The sequence below is a fragment of the Pipistrellus hanaki genome, assembly GCF_964339955.1.
Source record: "Pipistrellus hanaki genome assembly, chromosome: 2".
Classification (NCBI taxonomy): Eukaryota; Metazoa; Chordata; class Mammalia; order Chiroptera; family Vespertilionidae; genus Pipistrellus; species Pipistrellus hanaki.
Genome location: NC_140504.1, coordinates 40,404,878 through 40,427,538, shown reverse-complemented (window position 1 = coordinate 40,427,538; position 22,661 = coordinate 40,404,878). Strand labels below are relative to the sequence as shown.

The 22,661-nt window shown below is 37.5% G+C and overlaps 1 protein-coding gene across 5 annotated transcripts; it reads left to right on the top strand.

The window, feature by feature from the left end:
- Positions 1-240: 240 nt before the first annotated feature.
- On the top strand, positions 241-22,262 carry TRA2B (transformer 2 beta homolog). Of its 5 annotated transcripts, XM_084872555.1 has the most exons (12): positions 241-466; positions 6,189-6,460; positions 7,479-7,608; positions 11,840-11,973; positions 13,022-13,184; positions 14,212-14,331; positions 14,594-14,782; positions 16,248-16,363; positions 17,715-17,798; positions 19,108-19,167; positions 19,828-19,901; positions 21,298-22,262. In XM_084872555.1, exons 3-12 carry the CDS (start codon positions 7,525-7,527, stop codon positions 21,306-21,308), a joined length of 1,035 nt encoding a protein of 344 aa, XP_084728681.1. In that variant the 5' UTR covers positions 241-466; positions 6,189-6,460; positions 7,479-7,524; the 3' UTR covers positions 21,309-22,262. The 5 variants fall into 5 exon arrangements, with proteins under 5 accessions (XP_084728681.1, XP_084728682.1, XP_084728683.1 ...); XM_084872557.1 differs by lacking the exon at positions 14,212-14,331 and having other exon boundaries at positions 244-466; XM_084872556.1 differs by lacking the exons at positions 6,189-6,460; positions 7,479-7,608 and having other exon boundaries at positions 242-466.
- Positions 22,263-22,661: the final 399 nt, after the last annotated feature.

Here is a 22,661-nt window from a genome sequence, read left to right as displayed (position 1 = left end):
GATATCTCCCCGCACCCCCCCCCCCCCCTTCCTCTGCTTATGACGATTTCCCTGGCGGCATCATAGCCAGGGGCTTACTTTCCCGCCTCGCTGGGACAGAGGAGAGGGTGGGGCCCCCACGGAAGGCGGCGCTACGTCATATCCGGTTCGAGTGGCGCCTTTGCGGGGAAGGAACCCGGGCGCCGAGGGGCGGGGCCAACAAAGCGCGCCTTTTGAGAGGGGGCGGGGCCTAGCTAAAGACGCTGCGTCACATCCGCGAGACTCAGAGCCCGTGTGGCAGCGGCGCGGAGCGGTCGGGTTCCCGGCGGCGGGGAAACGCTGACAGGCCGCGGCCGAGCCTCTGTCAAGAAGGCGCAAGAGGTCGGCAGCTTCGGTTGAAGCACATCGAGCCGAGCGGCGGCGGCGGAGGCAGCGGCAGCAGCAGCGAGTCATGAGCGACAGCGGCGAGCAGAACTACGGCGAGCGGGTACGTAGAGGTGCAACGGGGGGGGCGGGCGGCTGTGTGGTCCCGGCGGCTGTGTGGTCCCAGCTTCTTGCATCTCTTTCCAGGCCCGCCGGCCTCGGACAGGGAGGTGGGGCGATTTTGGCTCCGAAGTCAGGCCGGGAGGAGAGGAGAGGAGAGGAGTCGGATTGAAAAGGCGTTTGTGAATAAGTGTTTTTATTCGTGAAGAAGGTCAGAGAGGCAGGTTTACGTGGCCCCGGACCCGAGTCGGCGGTTTTTTTCTGTTACAAGGGGGGATTAAGATGGCCGCTGCGTCCCCTCGGTGTTGGGGGAGGGGTGCGGGATCTTATTTCGCCGTTGCTCTCCGGCGAGGCCTTGCCGCCGCCATCTTGGGCTGGCGGGCCGGGCGCGCTGCCAGAGGCACAAAATGGCGGCAGAGCCGCGACTCCACGCGGGCTGGCCCCGCGCCTCACAGGCCTACGTGGGTTAGAAAAAGAAAAGAAAGCACGTTCTTTGGGGACTTTCACGCGGTGTTTGGATTAACAAAGGGTCGTCTTATGAAGCAACCCCCTCCTCTCCCGAGGGTGGAACCTTGTGTGTTCTTGGGGCTTCTTTTAGGATGGGGAGAACCCAGCTGAGGCCAACGCAGTTCTCGGCCCGTTAATTGAGGAGATTGCGCGCGGGCTTTGTGGTAGGCCTAAATGGAGCGCTTTTATTTGATACCGAAAGGGCTTTCAAACCAAAACCCGTTATCAGAGTATACCAATAGAAGAGACCACGAGATCTCTTAACGTTTTCTTATTTTTTATGGAGTAGGTATTTTTCCATGGGGTTGTATACGACAAATTGGCGGGCAACGACCATTTACGGCGCCGCTACTTCCTTTGTTTCGAGACATTCTAATTCTGTGGACCACTTGTACCTGTTCTTTTTGTTTTTGTTTTTTTAAAGTCTCCGCCTCCCAGGTGGAGTTTGGTGCGGGTTGATTAGGTTTAGGAATAAAACAGTTCCCAGGTTTTAGACTGCACGTTATAAAGGGTGGCAGGGTGTAGGCTCTAATGACAATGCAAGGCTTGCCAGAGTCTTGCATGTTTGGAGATTAAGGAGAATTTGTTAGAAGAGTGGTAAAAAGCACCATAGAATTTGATTTTTTAACTTGATAGAAGTAAGATAGGTGTTTTTAACAGTCCCCCTTTCCTAGTAGAGCCACCTCAAAATAAATCTAATTGTCAGGTAAGTCTCAGGTATCTTAGCCAACGCGTGTAAAAACAGATTCGAGTGGCTTAAAAATATCTTAGCTCCTGGCGCTTTACTGAACTTACTGTGTAACATTGGAGCAAAATCTGTTTGATTTGGCTTGAATCAGTCGGGTCTCCCTTATATATATTTAGGTGAATGTTTCATAGGGTAAGTGAGTTTGAATTGGGCTCACAAATTGTGAAGATTGTGACTTCTAGTTTCTACTAGTTTAATATACTTTGGAAACCAGTCATTGATATTTCGGCTGGAAGGCAAACGATAATTTTTAGTGGTCAGTGTTAAAACAATTACTGGGTACTTTTGCATTGTTTAGGGACTACAATATGACAGGTCTCTGACTAGCTTAGTTGAATATTCCTGGAAGAGTTACTCGGATCGTGACCTTGAGGGGATGAAAATTTGCCTAAAAGAAAAGTATGTTTTACACAAGAGAAACAGTTGTGGTTAGGTCCAGGTTTGAGACAGCTGAAGAGGTGTCATCAATTAGAATTTTTTTGAATCGGGCATATTTTCTTCTGTACATCCTAGTGTTTTCCATAATGTTATTACATAGAATAGGTATTCACTAAGTATTATGAAAAGAGAAAGATATAAAATAACTTTAAGTTATATATTAGAAGAAAAAAAATTCTTACTCAGGAGTCATGATTTTTCCTGGAAGACATTTCTAAACTTGAAGTTGTGGGATTCTTCCATTTTATTTGATTTGGTGTTTTGTATGTTTGCTTTCCAATTGGTGGTTTGAACCTGGGGTTGTTAGAATAGACCTAAAACATGTGTTTGGACTCCAACGAATGTTTCGCAAACCATAAAGGTCAGTGGAACAGTTAAATTACCATAAAAAGGGCTGGGAGGGTAGAACAGTCAGGTCTGATTAGCAAAAAACTTGCTTTTGAATGTGCCTGAAAGCAGTGAAAAAGTTGCTTTCAGGGCAGTAATCTTGGACATGCCTGTATCTTTGTGGAGCCTGAAAAATTACTTTTCATTAGGCTCTCAAACATTCCAAACTGACCATGTAAATAAAATCGCTCATAAAATCTCAGTTCCGCTGTAATCTCACCCTTCCTTTATATAATCTAATACACTCACAAATCTCAAAGTAACACCAGGATTTTTTTGCCCCTAATCCTTTAGACATTGGAAGTTGTTCCTCTTCTAAATAGAAATGTGTGTATATGCAGTAATAAAGTATCCTCTTAAAACTGATTTAGTATGCCTTCCCTTGTCTTGTTTTAAATGTGTATGTTGGGTGTGTTGTTGAATATTTGTGGTTCATGTCACATTTTTATGGCAGAATTTATCTTTTACCTTTACCTGGGATTTTTGTGTTAAAGTTGATTACAAGAAATGTGTCTCTAATTAGAGTTGAGGTCCCTTATCTGGCCGAACCTATGCAAAAAGTAAATAAAAAACTTTTATGGTCTCCAAATTAAAGTATCCTCCAGAATTTCCAAAACTTGCCTGCAAACTATTTTTATTTTATTTTTTTCTGCAAATGGGCTGACATCTTTGCTATAAGAGTCACTCTTAACAGTTGTCACATTTGGTAGAATATTGGCTATTTTTATAGACATATTTGCAATATAGGTACTTTATCTTCAATCTTAACTTTCCTTAGACATGAATAGTGTCTGGATACCATCACATCAAGCTGCCCTTCAGATTCTGCATTGTTTTCTGTTTATAATTCTTTGTGCATTCTTTGCTTTTAGCCCCAAATTCTAACTTTTATAATTAAAACATCTCAATCTAATTCTTTTCTAGAAAATGGTAGCCATTGCACCAACTTCCTTTAATTAAGGATTGAATTTATGGCGTGAGAGGAAATAGTTTGTTTCATAGTGAGTGATTAGATATGAGTCTCTTGAAGAAACCAGGTTAGCTAAGAATATTTTAATAAAGTAGATGGTGTCTGAAACTAGAAAGTGACATTGTGAAACTGAAATTCCAAGTGATAAGGTAAGTAATACTGGTTTGGGGGGGTGGATAAGAATTTTGATGGTGAGAGATAAATGGAATTCCACTTGTACATCCAATTCCCATTTATAGCCAATAAAACCCCAAACCTAAGTGATTAATATTTTTATAGTTGATATTTTTACCAAGAGTATGGACCTACCATTGTCTATATCTTTTGCACCTTAGCACTGTGTCATTTGTTGATCTGTTTCTATACATAAGTTGTGTTATCTCACATTGTATAGTGATGGGGAATTTAAGTGTTTTACCAAGGTTTGGGATGGTATGAGCCATATTAAATTAGGTATTTTATTGTCAGTTTTGTTTTCAAACTGCAAGCCAGAAAAGTTCTTCACTACAGCAAATTAGTCTTCAAGTTACCCCAAACCTTTACTTTGAATTGGGTTTGGGGAGTTATTTTCAGATTGTTACTTTCATCAACATGGATGGTCTAATGTGATAACATGAGATGAGGTCTGTCTTTTGCATTGGTTTTTGTGCTTAGGTATTAGATGAAGAATAGGTAGTCTTCTGAAAGTCAAAAGCATACTTAAACTTGCTTTTGCTGGAAAGTATTGAATGTTTTATGAATGTAAATTTTAGAGTACAGTTATTGCAAGAGATCTCTCAAAAGCATGGGCTGAAAACTGGAGGTATGTCAGATAGTGGGGTTTTTTTGTGTTTGTTTTGTGTATTTTTTGTTTTGTTTTGTTTTCTCTTCCAGAGTATATTCTCAGTTTGAGTGTTTTTCTATCTACCCAATCTTCTGGTAGAGTGGCTGCAAAAAAAGATTAAATAGTCCTTATAGTGATACAAGAAATGACCATAATGGCAAGATTGATTTGCTCCCTCCCAATTTTTAAAATATTAACCTTGGAACCAGCCTAATGAGTTTGCACGTTTTTAATGTTACATGAATTCCACTTTTGTAACCTAGAATCGTTTTAATGGGAAAATTGTTGACAGGATGGGACAAGTTTCTGCTTATTTCAAAGGAGGCTCTCTTCACCAAGTAATTAGCTCAATAATTGGTCTTATGGTTTTATAAAGTGGCCACTTGGTAGCTAAGTTGAAATAAACCTCTTATTTACATTATTTAGTTCAAATACAAAAAAGAAAAGGTTGGGAAGGAGTAATAGCAGGAAGGTGTCCATATTTAAAAGTTGTGATATCTAGAGCTTTGGCCTCCATTCCTGTACCTTCTGCATCCAAGTCCTGTGTCTGTACATACTCTTTAGAGGAGCCCTAGGAGGAAACCTGCTTGGGCATTCTGATTCCACGATTACATTTGTGCTGCTAGCAAACAGTTCCCATTACATTTTAGTGATGGATACTAAAAAAAAAAAAAAAAAAACTAATTACTGTGACTCCCTTAAATAAAAACCTATTTAAAAATTTTCCTTGGTTAAGTAAACAATAATTGACTTTTTAAAACGATATTGAAATTAGGCTTACTTAGAAAAGACAGCACTTCCACAAATAACCATGGCGGTCTTTATGCCCAGATAGATATAAAGACTTTTTTTTATTTTTATTTTAAGAAAGCTTTATTTTTCCCAGAAAGAAAATAAAATTAGGAGAGGAAATTGACAGTGAAACAGACATAAGATGAAATGCAGAAAAACTAGAGTGTTTTATGAGGACAGTATTTTGTTTAAGGTGTTGAACAGGCACTAGTTAATATATTGATGTTAAATATTTTTAGTAACTTGAAGAGGTGAGCTATACTTTTTCCCATATTGCCACCTTTAAAAAAGTAAAAATTCTCCTTTGAACTGCAGAAGATTTTGATATTTGTTCATTGAGGGGGGTAGTTTACAACAGTTTGAAAATACCATTGTTGCACTCTAATTTGTTCTGCTTTCCTTCATAGCTACTTGAATGTAGTAGTTGGCTGACGTGGTTTTAGTTCTAAATTTAGTAATTGGACTATTCAGAATATAAAAAATTTCTAGAGCAGTTTTCTAGGAGTAGGTTGAACACTTAAATATAGTCTAAATTTTTCATATTCCATTACATTGTCTTTCTATAAAGCTCTACGGTACAAAAATGTGTGACATTAAATACATTTTCTTGACCTTATAAGGCAAGTCACAATTTGTAAATCTCCTACCCTGAGCCCTGTTATGGTACAAAATGAATTGTTCATGCTTTCCTTTCTTGCACTTTTGTATTTACGTGTCACTTTTTGACTGGAGTTGTGCTTTTGACACTTAACATATTTTGTATTGATGGATAAAATAAGAAGTGTGAAATACAGTTCTTAAAATGTTAGATGAACAGTAAATGTTCAGTAGCGCACTTCACATTCAACTTAAGCATGACAAATGAGATTGATTACCATATATATTTTAGAACCAGCAGGAGACTAAGACTATAGTTTCAGGTTTTTGAGCTGCATATTCTAGGTGTTTTTAATTATTTTTTAAATCCAAAACAAGGGATTTTTTTTTCTAGTTTCAGTTTTGGCACTGGATTTTATCCTGGAGTTTTAAAATATTCTTCATCCTGTTCTTTTTCTATTAAGGTTAATGTTGAAGAAGGAAAATGCGGAAGTCGTCATTTGACAAGTTTTATAAATGAGTATTTGAAGCTCAGGAATAAGTGAAGCTGAAATTTGAAAAAATTAAAGAATGCATGCTAATTATCAGACCAGAAGTCCCACTTGTAGAATATTGAGCAATTTATGTGAAGTGGGGAAGATGAAAGAAGTCAGAATTTGAAACGGAAGAATGAAGAAAAGAAATAAAAATGAAGTTAAGATAAGAAGTAATCTGGAATCAGAAAGCACTACGCTAAGTAATTACTAGTCTGTTTATGTGTCCCTGTATATTTTGCTAAACATGCATGCATTATTTGTTTAATAGAAGAAAATATATACAGGGTAAAGAAGTGCCTTCCAGGGGGAACGTTTAAATTAGGTAATTCTAATTTTAACTTCTTAGTCAAATTATATTGAAATGCGACTTTAAAAAAATAATCTTTTGTAGTCAAATACCAGGCAGGAATGAGCTTTCCAGCATGGGTAACAGTTGGCTTCATGTTGTTTTCTCTAGGTTTTTTTCGTCTTTCTAACTGCTGCTTTTAGGGACATGAATAAGTACTTCCAGAGTTGGAACTGGTGGTCTGTGCCACCCCCCTGGACTTTTACCATGCACTGATCCCTGTCTTAGTACTAAGCAAATATACAGGATGGGGCAAAAGTGGGTTTACAGTTTTGAGTATGCAAAAAATTTGTATTTTTCCCCCATAGGAACAGCTGTAAACCCACTTCCCCCTTCCCTCATATAATAGGATGTTGTCATAATTTCCCTACAGAATGTCAGGAGAGTGATTATAGAACCAAGCCCTCAAAATCCAAGCAAAGCATTGACCAGGATACATTTTGGCATTTATGAAAACATAAATTTGTTTACAGATGGCAATAGTGGAAAGCTATGACCACTTTAGGTCCTAACTTTTAAGGTGCATGTATGCTAAATTCACATGGATGATTCTTAATTCTTTTCTGTTTAATGCTTATTCCAGCTGAATGACAAGGGGTACTGCTAAAAATACTGTGGCTTCCCTTAGAATAAGGTGGGTCTCACATAAAAGTGAACAGGATATCTAACTCAAAATGGCAATAGCAGGTGCTTCATTCCAAAATCAGCTTTATTTCTTTTTCTCATTTCCTGCTAATTAACACTTAGCTATTATAATGATGTAAGAGGTATGGGTTTATAAAGTAGTTTTCTTCTGGTTCTCCATTCCCACCACTTATGGGAGAATTAGTCTAAAAGTTCTGTCATTTTCCTTTCTGTATGTTTTATTGTAGCTGAATAGAAGAGTCAGATGATTGTAATGATGTTGCCTTCATTTGGATGGAACAAGTACACATCAAAGTAATACTCAATGATAGCCAACCAACAGCTGTCTTCTATTTCTACCCTATTGGAGAAGCCAAGGTTATCTATCACTTCTCCTTTCTGACGTGAAAACCCAAAAAACAACTTTTCCTCTCACCTGAAACTTATATACCTATTGACCAATCTTACCCCAGTAAATTGAATTACAACTTTAAAAAACACACAAAAACTTTCCTCAAGAGTTGTTGGATCTATTGCTCATGGAAAAGGTGGCTTAAGTTGCATTTCTAAAGGGATCCAATTTTCTGAGGTGTTAGGGCCTATCATCAATGGCTTTTTTAAAAATAGTATTTCTATTTCTGTATCTTGCAAGGAGAAAATTATTTCCATTTATAGGAGACAGTTTGCAGCATTTGCCTTGTCCCATTACTTACTGCTTTGTAAAGAAAAAAAATCCACCTACAAACTAATATTAAATTCATAATGTAACTTTGCATACTGAATTACTTACAAATAGGCAGAGAGTTGAGGTAAAAGTGATGTGAATGGATATTTCTATTCAAGACCCTGGACACTTAATAGGAGACTAAAAGGTTCTAGAGGTCCAAAAGAGAAAAAACTTAACCCTTTGCACTCTGAACCATTCTGGACATTGGCTATCAGCTACTCGACGCTACTTTGTGGCCGAGTGCGTTGAAATAACTCAATTCCCCGTAATCACTAATAAACTGCAATGTCCCCTGAGAGGGGACAGCTGAGTGCAAAGGGTTAATTAGTCCTGGGGGGAGGGGAAAGAAGACAGTTGGGTTTGATTAAATTGCCCAAGGTAGATAAAGTGCAAAAATAAACATTGATGTTCTACCATCTCACCCATTAAGGTATTTTGTTTACCCTTGGGGGTTAAGGGACAGGCCTCTTGTCTTGGGCAGTAAAGGGTGTAGATGAAGCAGAGATAAAGTTCCAGGAAGATGCCTTTGTCCAGAAAAAAAAAACAGGTAGGATGCATAACACTTCTGAAGTTGGCTAAGTCAGTGAGACTTAACTAGCATCATAAACATGTTTGGGGCTTTTAAGAAATGAAGATACCCAACTCTAGAATAGCTAAAATTTGCTCTAGATAGGCGACTTGTGTTTTTAAATGCATCTAGGTCTACAAGAGCCAGTTTTAAATCTAGTTACTGCATCCAGTCTTTTAAATAATACAGGAGCGACCTAGCAATTGGATGGCTGTTCCCACTTCTGTCACCTTGCACAGGTTTTCTTAGCTACCGCCTTCTCCCAATAGGAAGATGAGAATAAGGTGTTTTATTATAAGGCTGACTTTTTTCCCTGGTGTTTCCTGTAAGTTGTATGTTACTATGTGATTTCCACTTCATAACTGAATTCTTCAAGACGTTTCCAGGGAATTTTTGTCTTTGTTTTAAGTATGTTCATCTTAGTTCATGATTCTTCTTGAAGTACAGAGATCCAAAGTAGTGCTTCTTTTGGTAGGATTTAATGTTGACACCTATTGTTTGTCAGTTGAGAGTAGACTAAATTTTCCTTGTGTGGAGGGTTTTCCCAGCTGGTTTTACACATTTGCCTGTGGATTAAGGTTTAAAGTTAACTATATGCTTTTATATTTGGCTAATAATTTAATTTTAGATCTCATTTCTTCTAGACAGGCTAAATTTCCTTGCATGTATTTCCAAAACCAGCTAATGGCCAACATAACTATAAAAAGGTTTAACTTTTTAAAGGATATTCCTGGTGAGAACAGTTGGTGCAGGCATTGTTTAGATGTTAAACTAACCAAGTATCAGTATAGAAAGGGAAATTTTTGCATTCTGGTGTTTCCTTCTTTCCTGGTTAAAGAAATAACTGCCCACAAAATATATATGCCAGGTAGTTTCAGAGGCTGCGTGAATTCTTGATCTGTTAGAATTTCATGGCTCGGGAGGTCTCAATATGGCTTAGAAGGCTGTTCTATTTAATAAAAGCAAGAAGCTTTTTAAAGAAAGGGAATCTTTTTTTTAAAATATATTTTATTGATTTTTTTACAGAGAGGAAGAGAGAGGGACAGAGAGTTAGAAACATGGATGACAGAGAAACATTGATCAGCTGCCTCCTGCACACCCCCTACTAGGGATGTGCCAGCAACCAAGGTACATGCCCTTGACCGGAATCGAACCTGGAACCCTTCAGTCCGCAAGCCAATGTTCTATCCACTGAGCCAAACCGGTTTTGACAGAAAGGGAATCTTGACCCTTCCTATTCAGATCCCTATTCTGACTGGTTTCAATTAACTGTAACTTTGTTGGTAATCATTTTAGCTCCTATTGTGAAGCACCCATATTCTGCTCCCTTCCAGAGCAAGTTGTCTTTGGTTTCCATTTAAGGTTATAATTGTTCCATGACATAATCATTGTGGTAATGGAGTAAACAAATGCTTTAGTAACTTTTGGGTCATTACTACTATATCTTCTCTTCTAGATTAGATTTTGCCTGTGGTAGAATCTAAGCCCCCATTTTTGGAAATTACTTTGTCCAAAAGTACCTTCTTTCCTTCCTTCCTTCCTTCCTTCCTTCCTTCCTTCCTTCCTTCCTTCCTTCCTTCCTTCCTTCCTTTCTTTTCTTTCTTTTCTTTCTTTTCTTTCTTTTCTTTCTTTCTTTAATACCATCTATTTCTTTGACTTTATTATCACTCCTGGAGGGAAGGAGTGGAAATTTTCACATATGGTATCACATCACACCATGTTTTATGATGACTTCGAAATGTTGGGAAGGTTTCTAAAGTTGTTGTGGCCTAGAAACCAGAACTTATTTTACAGGCTGAGTTACCTCTTTTCTTCTCTATTCTAATCTTCTATTTTAATGTCTCATCGTTGTATATAAATTTTTTTCTCTGGGTGTCATAGTAAGGATCCTCCAAATTTTCTCTATTGTGCTGTAAGTCTAGAACATAGTCTAAAATGTTTGAGGCTGTAATTTAAAAATAGTCCTGTTCTATTTTTTCAAGAACAGCCAGGATATTCTAAAGGTCTACCACATAGGGAGGTCCCTAACTTTTATCCAGCAGCTTCAATATCCATTCTTCCCTTCATAATAATTTTGGTTCTTTTTTAATCTGGCCATTTTTATTCTATCTTGGGTGGAAAAACTTACTGAATTTTACTTATGCCTTTTAATTTGCCTAACATTTGGTAACTTGAAATAAAGGTTGTCTTGTTTGATGATGCCTTAGCTATCAGTAGTGTAAGTGTGGATGTTCTCTTTACCCAGTTTTCTGTTTCTTCATCAGACAGAATGTTTCTCTGATTCCATTATTAAATATGTATGCCTTTTCTGCTGATTAGTTGGCCATTAGTAAACTGCTGGTTGTCTTATTCATTCTATTGTTAGTTTTGTTCTGAGAGAGATTTTCCTTTTTGTGCCACTTACCTACTGGCTAATCCCAGTTTTGATTGGGAAAGCTATGGGTATGTAGTACATCTAAGACTTTGGTTTTACATATAATTCTATATTCCCTTTCTAAGCCTAGATTAGAAGTTCCTAATTTAATACCCTGGTTTTAGTAGGTACATTAGATAGCTTTTCTAACTTTTCATTTGCCCTGGCTCATCTCCATTTGACTGAGGAAGCAATAGTTCTCTGGCACCCTCTTTACTCTTAACCTTTGCACAATTCACTACCTTTCTGCTGTAGCTCCATCTGGTTTCTTTTGTTTCTGGGCCTTCCAATGCCTCCTACCATGATTAGATGGAACAGGGTCTTAACTGTCTTGTGTCCTTCAAGCTGGTCCTTGCTTTCCACTAGGCTTCTACATTTCTCTAGGACTTGAAAAAGGTTGTCCTTCTCTCCTTTCCCACTGAATAACAATTTGAAAAGTTATGGTCTTAATAAAAAATCAAAAGCATTTTAAAAGTAAGTTTCATGAATTTCATAGGGTTTTGTTTTTATTGATGGTAACTTGACTGAAATAGGTATAATGGATAGAAGTCATAGTTATTATTAATAAGATTGTTTCTCACCCTAATCTTTATGGAATAACATGCCCTAAACACAGTCCTTGAACAATCACTCAGCTGCTTGGCTCTGACACCTCCCCCTCTTTCTGAAGAAAGTGGATCAGTTAACTTATCCCTGCTCCAAAAAGGTGGAACTTCAAGTTAATCAACTTACGTCAATTGGAGCAATGCAACTGTTATACTGGGTATATTCAATTCCTGCCCTTATATTTTCTGACCTTGGAAGGGGATTGCTTTCCCTCACCATTTATTTCACAGCAGCTTATTTGTTTTTAAAGTTGCCCAGAAAGTATACAAATTAAACTTTTGACATCTACGTGTAGGAATCCCGTTCTGCTTCCAGAAGTGGAAGTGCTCATGGATCTGCGAAATCTGCAAGGCATACCCCTGCAAGGTCTCGCTCCAAGGAAGATTCCAGACGTTCCAGATCAAAGTCCAGGTCCAGATCTGAATCTAGGTAAGAAAGACTTGCTCTTAGCTTTGAAATTGGTGTGAACTTTGATAGAGAGGATTAGATTATTTGTTGGCCTGTATAATAGTTAGTAGAAATGAAGTTAATCATAAGTTCTAGAAGACGGAAGACTGTTTAATCGTTAAAAGCCTGGGCTTTAGAGTTAGGCTTCAAATCTGTTCTCTTTTTTTCTGGTTTGGGCAGATTAACCTTTTTCCACCTTAGCTTCCTGATATAAAGGCAAGTTAGTAATAGTACCAGTTCATGTTGGTCAAAAGTATGCCATACATCCTGGTTTGACCAGGAAAGCCCCATTATAAGCCTGTTATGAAGCATCATTAACCCTCCCTCCCCCCAATACCTTTTCTCTCTTAAAATGTGTCAATCCTGATTTAGATAACTATTCATAGCATCAGTCTGTCTAGTTAAAAACAACTGGTTGCTTTTAAAACACAACAGAGGAAACTACTATGATGGTGATTTTATCTTACGTGAATGGTGGGAATAATGGAAGAAGCAGAAAAAATAGGGTGGTATTCTAAGAAGGAGACAGATTAAGCTAGTATGAATGCATGTTTCCTTATTTTCAAAAGATAATTGAATGTCTTCGCTTTTAATTTTTTAATAAGAAAGGTTGGAAGAGAACTAGTGGTTTTGGGACTCTAACAGTTGCATTGACTATTGGTACAGAAAAAAAGTATCAATCCCACCCATTTGGTATCATGCTAATATGTATATGCCTGGATTCTGTTCTGTCTTGTGGAGTTTACTCTAGAGTAGGGGTGTCAAACTCAATCAGAGAAGGGGCCAAAATATAAAATCCAGCCTAAATCTCGGGCAGAATGGTTTACTGAACAGTCATAAACTGACAATGTCATAAACTGACCCCGGAGTGCAGTGATGACAGCGCGGTGCGGGCCACATTGCAAGGCCTGGCGGGCTGGATTTGGCCCGCGGGCCTTGTGTTTGACACATGTGCTCTAGAGTATTAAAACAAATGAAAGTCATATTTTGTCAGCTATTTAGTCATGACCTTTAAGCCTTTGTTTTGCAGGTCTAGATCCAGAAGGAGTTCTCGAAGGCATTATACAAGATCACGATCTCGGTCTCGCTCCCATAGACGATCCCGTAGCAGGTCTTACAGTCGAGATTATCGGAGGCGACATAGCCACAGTCATTCTCCCATGTCTACTCGCAGACGTCATGTCGGGAATCGGGTATGATAAAAAATATTGTTTTTGAAGCAATAGACTGTCTAACACCACTTAATTTAATAGTCCTATCTCTTTTTGAAGTTAGAACTAATTTTTACAGTGGAGCATTAACAGAGTTACTTTTTGAGGCTTTCTAGTGTTTTGTAATCTCTTCTTAAAAGATATCTCCCAGCCTGGCCAGGTAATTTAAATGGTTTGAGTGACTTCCTGATATGCCAAGGTAGTGAGTTCAATCAACCCAATCAGGACAAATAAGAATCAACTAGTGAATATATGCATAAAGTGGATCAACAAATCTATTCCCCTCCCCCTCCGCTGCCACCTTTTAAAAAATAAAAGGTGTCTCACATGTAAGGTCTACATTTGGACTATCATTCATATTTAAGTTAGAGCATTATCACATTGGTAATTCAGTCCATCAAATAAAATCTCCATGTGCATTACTATTATTATATTAGTACATTAAATCATATAGCATTTATGTAGAGTGTGTGTTTGAGAGTGGAACGGAATTTAGAGTAAATAAATGAAAACTTGGGGTAATTCATTATGGCAACTGGAATGTTAAGACGTGATTCATTTTTCTTTATTATAATGATTGCAAGCAAGCTGTTTAATGTCTTAACAGTTTAGTGCACATCTTTGGAGAGGGATAGAGATAGAAACGTAGATGAGAGGGGCATTGATTGGCTGCCTCCTGCATGCCCCCTACAGGGGATCGAGCTTGTAACCCAAGCACGTACCCTGACTGGGGACCTCTTGGTTCCTGGGTCGACCCTCAACCACAAAAGCTAGGCTATGTGAATATTTCTTAAAATAAATTCCTAGAAAGTGAATCACTCAAAATTGCCCTCCTATCTCCCCCCAAAGAGTTTTTTAATAGTATGTAACCTTTACTCCTTCTACTTAATTCTAAGATTAAAATTGCTCCTGTTGTAATCCTTTCTGACCATGTGTTTGTTTGTTTTAGCTAATCCTCATCTGGGGATACCTTTTCCATTGATTTTTGTTTTGTTTCTTTGTTTTATAGAGAGGGTGGAAGGGAGGGGGAGAGACAGAGGGAGAAAAACATCGATGTGAGAGAGACACATCCACTGGTTGCCTCCCGCACACGCCTCGACCGGTGCCGGTGATCAAGCCTGCAACGGAGGTACGTGCCCTTGACCGGAATCTTAACGGTCTGTGGGTCAGTGCTCTTACCACTGAGCCAAACTGGCCAGTGTCTTTCTGCCCATTCTTAAACATGCTTGCAGCACTTGCTGTAACACATTCATTTTTAAAGTGTTTATTTAGTCTGTTTATCTACTTTTATTCATACTGACACTTTTGGCTAATGTGTCTATAGTGTTCCCTGTTTATTTGACTTATGGCAAAGTTTTTTAAAAGTTTAAAATCTATTTTTCTATTTTTAGGCAAATCCTGATCCCAACTGTTGTCTTGGAGTATTTGGATTGAGCTTGTACACTACAGAAAGAGATCTAAGAGAAGTATTTTCTAAATATGGCCCCATTGCCGATGTGTCTATTGTATATGACCAACAATCTAGACGTTCAAGAGGATTTGCCTTTGTATACTTTGAAAATGTAGATGATGCCAAGGAAGTAAGTAAAAGCCTGCCTCTACATTGTAAACTACATTGTAAACAGAATAATTAAAAAGTATGACAGCGCAATTGGTTATATTATACCCCACTTCATTATACTTTGCTTCTGGCCTGCTATACGTCCAACTCAGTCACCCAACACTACCACCACATTATTTTGAAGTAAATCCTGAGGACAGCACTTCATACATGACTGATTCCAGATAATGATATACATACTAAGTGTAGTTATCTAAAATATAAGGAGGCTAATACTCTTTAGAATATTTCATCAGTGTTTACATTGAGCCATTTTCTATGATGAACAACATTTAAAATGGATAACTGTGACTCAATAAAAAGGAACTGCTTTCATATTGAAATGTTGGCTTCAGTCAGAACAATGAAAGTTAAAAAAATAATTATGTTGACTAAAAGTGAACATTTACTTAGTGAATATGGGACATAAATAATCTGAGGTCAATATTAAGATTGGGAGTTTAGCTCTAAGTAAAATTACATATTTATGAAAACTATACTTATTTTTTAAAACCATTCTGCTAAAGCAAGAATGGAAAGTAAAATGCAAGTAATTAGGATAGACTAGAATTTAAGATGTTTAAAGGGACTTCTTAAGATTTCATTGTGCTTCATTTTAGTCATGCATGACCAAAGAGATAAATAGGGTTTTTCCCATGGTTACTAGTAGCATAGGCCTTGTTTCCCTGATTTTCTACTACAGTTCCACAGCTTTCTGAATAGCATTAGTAGTATTTTGTATCTGAATCAGTAGTGCTAGAAACTATCTTCTGAGGGCTTAAACTTTCAACAACGAAAACAGCATAATTGGAATTGGAAATTTAAATCTACTTTGAAGTTTCATTGCTGTATATTTTAGATGAAGGAGCTATATGTAGCTGTCTTCATTCAGCTTTTTGCTTCCATAGCAGGGATCCATTGACTTTTCTGCTAAAAATAACTAAATATTTGAGCCCTTATGAGCCATTAGGGGAATACCAGTCACAACTTTTCAGTGCTGTCATTGTAATACAAAAGCAGCAATAGACAATCTGTAAGTTAATGGCTGGGACTTAAAACCTTTGTGGCCACTGAAATTTGAATTTCGTATACACTTAAGAAAGAAATCTTACTCCCAACTATTTCAAATTATACCTAATGGTTTGTTGAATGTGTATTGCTTTAGAGCTAGAAGCACTGTTAAGTTTGTTGTTAAATTACTTCAATTACCTGATTTAAATTGACCTTTGTGGCTTTTTTGATAAACTTTCCTCCTGAGTTTCATGACTGACTTTTAAAAATTTAATAGAAGAAACAACCTAAAGTTGTGGGCCATGATGTTTTATCAATATTGAAATAAAAAATGCATCTAGCTGAAACATCCCGTCAGACTTTATTTTTAACTACTGTCCAGGATGTATATACTAACAACTTTATGTATGTACGTATGTATATGTTTATTTTAGGCAAAAGAGCGTGCCAATGGAATGGAACTTGATGGACGTAGAATCAGAGTTGATTTCTCTATAACAAAAAGACCACATACCCCAACACCAGGAATTTATATGGGAAGACCTACCTAGTAAGTTTATTTTCAAGATAGAAATTTTATTGATGATTTAATGTGTTCACTTCCTCCATTTGCTACAGGGAAATCTTTGGCATTTCATCTGATCTTTCCATAGTATGAATAATTTTTACTTTTTTTCTTAACTAGCTAAAATTATATTTGGTAATATATATTCTGTGGAAACATTCTGATTGTGACACAGAATCTGATTGACACCATTACATAGATCCCATTCCACTTTATCATAAAGAGATGCCATATATTCAGTTTTGCTTGGGTAATTAAATGTTTCTGGTTTGGATTATTTTTCCCAGAATGGAAACTTAACCATTATAGTTAAAATCAAGTTTGTGTAAATCATACTTAAGTGCATTCTTTAGTTATTTTGTTTCCTTAAGCAGAGTGGAAAGCATGGGCTGAACTGATAAGATAGTTATTATTTGTTATTCTTATCAGTGTGTGTATTAACAGCTCTAATTTGGAGTGTTTTGTTTTTTTTTTTTTTTACTTAAATATAAATCTCTTATGTAAGGCAGAGAATTGTACCATAATTGCCATGTTGTAATAGGCTGAACTTCCAGTCTCAAAACCGTGTTCTCCATATGATTTTATTTTTCTTGTTTGAAAATGTGGAATTGACAGATTGGCTCAAGTTGAAAGTATGTTAGGATGTATGTGGCCCTCCCCCACTTTTTTTAAGAACACATTTCTTTTTTTCTTTTTAATTTATTGATTTTCCACAGAGAGGAAGGGAGAGGGATAGAGAGCTAGAAACGTCGATGAGAGAGAACATCAACCAGCTGCCTCCTGCACACCCCCTACTGAGGATGTGCCCGCAACCATGTACATGCCCCTGACCGGAATCAAACCTGGGACCTTTTAGTCTGCAGACCGACGCTCTATCCACTGAACCAAACCAGCTTCGGCCATTTCTTCTTTATTATTATTATTTCAAAGGCAGGAAGAGAGAAAGATAGAAATACCAATTCTCTCATTGATATTTCTATCTCCCTTTCTAAAATCAATAAAAAATACATTTTAAAATATATATATTTATGTACATTTTTATGTTTATCCACTAGGTGAAAATTTAAAGGAGAGTAATACTCATTTCCCAGTTAACTCATTAATAGGCCTATGAATTTTTTCTCAGAAGAAGATAGAGATTATACTTGAAGCAATTTCCCAATCATGTCCTTTAGTTTGGCTGTGTAGGTTGTATTAACCTTAAGGAACCAAATGGTCATGGCATTCCTCTGCTGCTGTTAATAAATATCTAAACAGTTTTTAACAGCAAAAAGTCATGTCTAGAAAGATTGGAAAGGCTACTTGATATTTTATAAAGATTTAATACTCTTCACAGTGGCAGCTCACGCCGTCGTGATTACTACGACAGAGGATATGATCGAGGCTATGACGATCGGGACTACTATAGCAGATCATACAGGTAAGTTAACCATAATGTGAGTTTTAAGTTGCCAAAGACATGATCTGAATCTCGGTTGCAACTGAGAAAGTTTATGTAAAAAGTTATGGTTGAAGGACCCTTGGAGCTTAGGAGAGAAAAAAGCAGAGGTAACATGCCTGGGGAGAAGAGGGGAAAATGGAAAGGTTGGGGGGTGCAGGTTCCCTAGAAGGGAGAATGCGCCTCATTTGCAACTTAAAGCAGCAGTATGCCTTTTGTCGCCTTTAATAAAAGCATTACTTTTTATGCCAAGATATCGAGAGCTAGTTTTTAAACCAGATTTTTAGGTTTTATCTCTTTAATCTGTATACTTTGAGCATGGCAGAAACAATTACAGGCTATATTTTAGTTTTTCCTGTTTTTTGTTTTAGTACTGTTTTTAAAGCAAAATAAGCTGTGCTTTGAAAGTTAACACTTTATAAAGCAGGGTTGGGGGGTGTTGTGCATCTAATGAATCGTGCACTAAGTTTGGAAGAGTCCATGGAAGTATATAAGAAAAATAGTATTAGTTTGTTCATTATCAAACTTGAAATTTTTATGGAGTTGGTAAGGTTATGCCTATCATACTTGAAAAACAAAAGAATACTTCCAAAGATCAAAGTAAAGTTTCCTTTATTTTAGCAGCAGCAATAATTGAGAAACCCTGCCGAATCTAAATTGTGTAATAAGTATTGCCACAGTAGTAATCTGTGTTGGGGTATAGAAATCTTTTTTTTTTTTAATTGATTTTTTACACAGAGAAAGGGAGAGGGACATAGAAAGTCAGAAACATCGATCAGCTGCCTCCCGCACATCCCCGGTGGAGGGTGTGCAGGAGGCAGCTGGTCGATGATTCTCTCTCATCGATGTTTCTGACTCTCTATCCCTCTCACTTCCTCTCTGTGGAAAATCAATAAAATATATATTTTTCAAAAAAAAACTATTTGATAATGTTTTGTGAAATTGACAATTGTTGATGTCCTAATATCTGTGGAAGTGAGGCCATAGGGTGCTTCTGGCATTGTCCAGCATCTTATTTTGGACAACATTTTATTTATTTAGAGTGTTTTTGCATTAAATGGCACTTGAGGAATTGCTTAATGGAAATGAGGGTATTAAAGTGGTAGATTTGATCTTTATTTTAATTAATTTGAGCATTTACTTATATTCCTTGTTGTAATAATAGTTGTTTTAGCCAGAGCTCTGTGCCATTTTATAAAAAGAGTGGCAAAAGTAGCTCTTAATGTTTTACTTCATGAATTGAAAATTCTTTCAAAAACTCATAAAAATTAATGAATTTCTGCCTTTACAGAGGAGGTGGTGGAGGTGGAGGAGGATGGAGAGCTGCTCAAGACAGGGATCAGATTTACAGGTATGCCAGGAGAAGGGTTATAAGTGGAAAAGGGTTCACATGAAGATTCCGTTACTAGTCTTTTGGTAGTTAAATTATGAGGAATCGCTCAAGATTGGATTGCATGAAGTTCATAAAATGTTGTAACTGACCCCAAGTGATGTGGCCATGGTTTTGTGCATTTGTAGAAATTGGTTAAGCTTTTACTCAGTGGTATCAGTTTTGTACTTGAATAAAGTAATGATGGTATACGGTCATTGATTAGGACCCATAATATTTTTAGTATCTATTCCTGAAAGCTATTCTCTTTTGCTACATTTTTTTGTTGTTGTTGGCTGTTTAGTCAGTCTTAACAAATTGAAATCTCTTTGATAAAACTAGTGAAATTTATTTTGGGTGTAGTTCATGAGGGTGTGCTTAGAATTAGTGGGAAAGACTTTTTCTCACTTTATTTAGAATTTAAAATTGGTTAGTACATTATCAATGGATGAAACAGCAAGGAGTATTTGACTTCTGGTAGTATTGGGTGATCAAACCTTGAAATCCCATGACTAATACAAAGTTTTTGAAGGTTGATGGTAATCTTCTAGTTTCAGAAACTGATACAGGGACTGCATAATTATGTCTTTTCATCTAATTGTGATCTCTGGAATCCTAAATGGTTTTGATAATTGTTTACAGAAGGCGGTCACCTTCTCCTTACTATAGTCGTGGAGGATATAGATCACGTTCCAGATCTCGATCATATTCACCTCGTAAGTTTTTTACTTGATATTATTTAGTTTAAATATTGTAATAATATGGCTTGCCCTACTTAATTTGCTAAACCATAACAGAGTAACTCTTTTGCAGAAGGGGTTTGTTCAAGTAGTGTTTTATATACATATTAAAGTAGTATTTATTTGTTTGTTTATTACAGAGGAAGGGAGAGGGATAGAGATAGAGAGTTAGAAACATCGATGAGAGAGAAACACCGATCAGCTGCCTCCTGCACATTCCCTACTGGGGATGTTCTTGCAACCAAGGTACAAATTGAACCTGTGATCTTTCAGTCTGCAGGTCAATGCTCTATCCACGGAGACAAACCAGTTAGGGCCAGTAGTTTTATTATATACTAGAGGACCAACACACAAAATTTGTGCAAGAGTAGGCCTTTCTTCCCCTGGCTTCTGGATCTGGTTTCTCTCTGATACCCAGGACCTGGGCTTCCCTTGCAGCCCTGGCTTTGTCTGGAAGGACATCCAGTCTAATTAGCACATGACACATTATTATTATTATTATTACTACTACTACTACTATAGATTAGAGGCCCGGTGCACAAAAATCATGCAAAGAGGTTGGGGGGTTCCCTCAGCCTGGCTTACCCCCTCTTTAATCAGGGAGGGCTCAAGCCTAAATTGGCAGTCAGATATCCCTCTCACAATCTGGGACTGCTGGCTCCTAACCACTCGCCTGCCTGCCAGCCTGATCACCCCTAACACCTTTGCCTCGGCCCTTGCCACTGTGGCTTTGTCCACAGGATGTCTAGTCTAATTAGCATATTACCCTTTTATTAGTATAGATAATCCTGCAAACTTGATAAGGTTCCAGATGGTAGGAAAATAACCCTAAAATTAAAAGAATAAATGTAGCCCTAGCTGGTTTGCCTTGGTGGATAGAGCATTGGCCTGTGGGCTGAAGGGTCCTGGGTTTGATTCCGGTCAAGGGCACAGCATCACATGCACAGGTTGCAGTCTCAGTCCCCAGTAGGGGGCATACAGGAGGCAGGTTATCAATGATTCACCATTGATGTGCCTATTTCTCCTTTTCCCTTCCTCTCTGAAAGGTATGTGGGTAGGTAGTGTCACCATTTTTAGCACAAGTGCTTATAATTTTTGCACAGTTTGGGAATAACTTTGTGGCTTAACTTTAGCTCAGGTTGATAATTCCCAATTGTTTCACATTGATTCTCATTTCTAGAATGACTCTTGTGTGAGAGTCTCCCTGTATTTTCTTTTTTTTTTTTTCTTTTTTTTATCTAACTGTATTTTTATGGAAGAGAATCTGGTACAATAGGAATCTCTGAATGACAGATCATTCTAAAATTCTCAGTAAAATATTCTTGCTAATCAGTTCTCAGTATTAATGCCCTTTCTCTCTCTCCAATTCCAGGTCGCTATTAAAGCATGAAATGGAAGGCTTTCTGAAATCTACCTTAGAGTTTGGATATTGTTTGTGGACAATATTTTTTATTGTCTCCTGTTTAAAAAGTGAACAGTGCCTAGTGAAGTTAGGTGACTTTTACACCTTTTATGATGACTACTTTTGGTGGAGTTGAAATGCTGTTCTCATTCTGCATTTGTGTAGTTCGGTGCTTTGTTCCAAGTTAAGTGTTTTCAGAAAAGTATGTTTTGCATGTATTTTTTTACAGTCTAAATTTTGACTGCTGAGAAGTTTTTATTGTACAAAACTTCATTTAAAGGGTTTTTCTACTGAATCCAGGGTGTATTCTGAAGATGGAAGCCTGTGTGTAAAATGCTACCAAATGGCAAAAGCAACAATAAAGTTTGATTTTTACTTTTCTTTCTAACATCAGTGCTTAGCAGAATTGTTCAGACTAGGTTGTCAATAGTAAATTTGAAGACAAAAATGTTCATTTTCCTTTAGTCATTGGAACATACCATAGCTAATATACCTGCAACTAAATATTAAAAATTATGCTCTGTAACTCAGTACTGCTAGTATTAGAACTAATGATCTTTCAATACAGCAAATGCTTAATGCTTATATTAATGTGAATTTGTCAGCCTTTATGTAATCTGTATTATATAGCAGGTAAAGAGTGGCACAGTATACAGCTTTAAAAGGCTATTTCTCAACGATGGTATTTCAACTGGTTATCAGCAAGTGACAATACATTCCACCACAAATGTACTCTTGTTCTAGCTTTTAGACTACATGAAAGAAACTGGGTGCTTCAGAATTTGGAGAAAGAAACACTACTGTGTTGTGGATGAACTGAAGACTGCCTGTTCATTTTTTAAATATTATTTCAGGTCCTTTGCATACCAGAGGAGGCCCAATTTCACTCAAATGTTTTGAGAACTGTGTTAAATAAATGCAAATGAAAAGTAAAATGCTGGTACAGTTTAGTTTACAAAGATTTTACTTTAACCTAAGGAGTACTTAACCAATGATCCTCTCTACTTGGGGGTTGGCATTGTATTAAATAACTACCTTCACCCTTATCCTGAGGGTGCCTGAAATGCGTGTTCTCAGTATTGTTTCTTCCAAATTTCATGTAAATTGTGGCCAATTCTGTGGAAATTGCTATAGGTGGGCTATTTGGTTGGCCTGCTGATCTTTTAATTGATTTGAGAGAGGGGAAGGGAAATAGATATGGAGAAGAAACATTAATCAGCTGTCTCTCCTGCACACCCCCAACCAGGGAAAGAGTCTACAACCTGGGCATGTGCTCTGATCAGGAATTGAACCAGTGACCTTTGGTTTATGGGTCAACACTCAAACACTGCTGG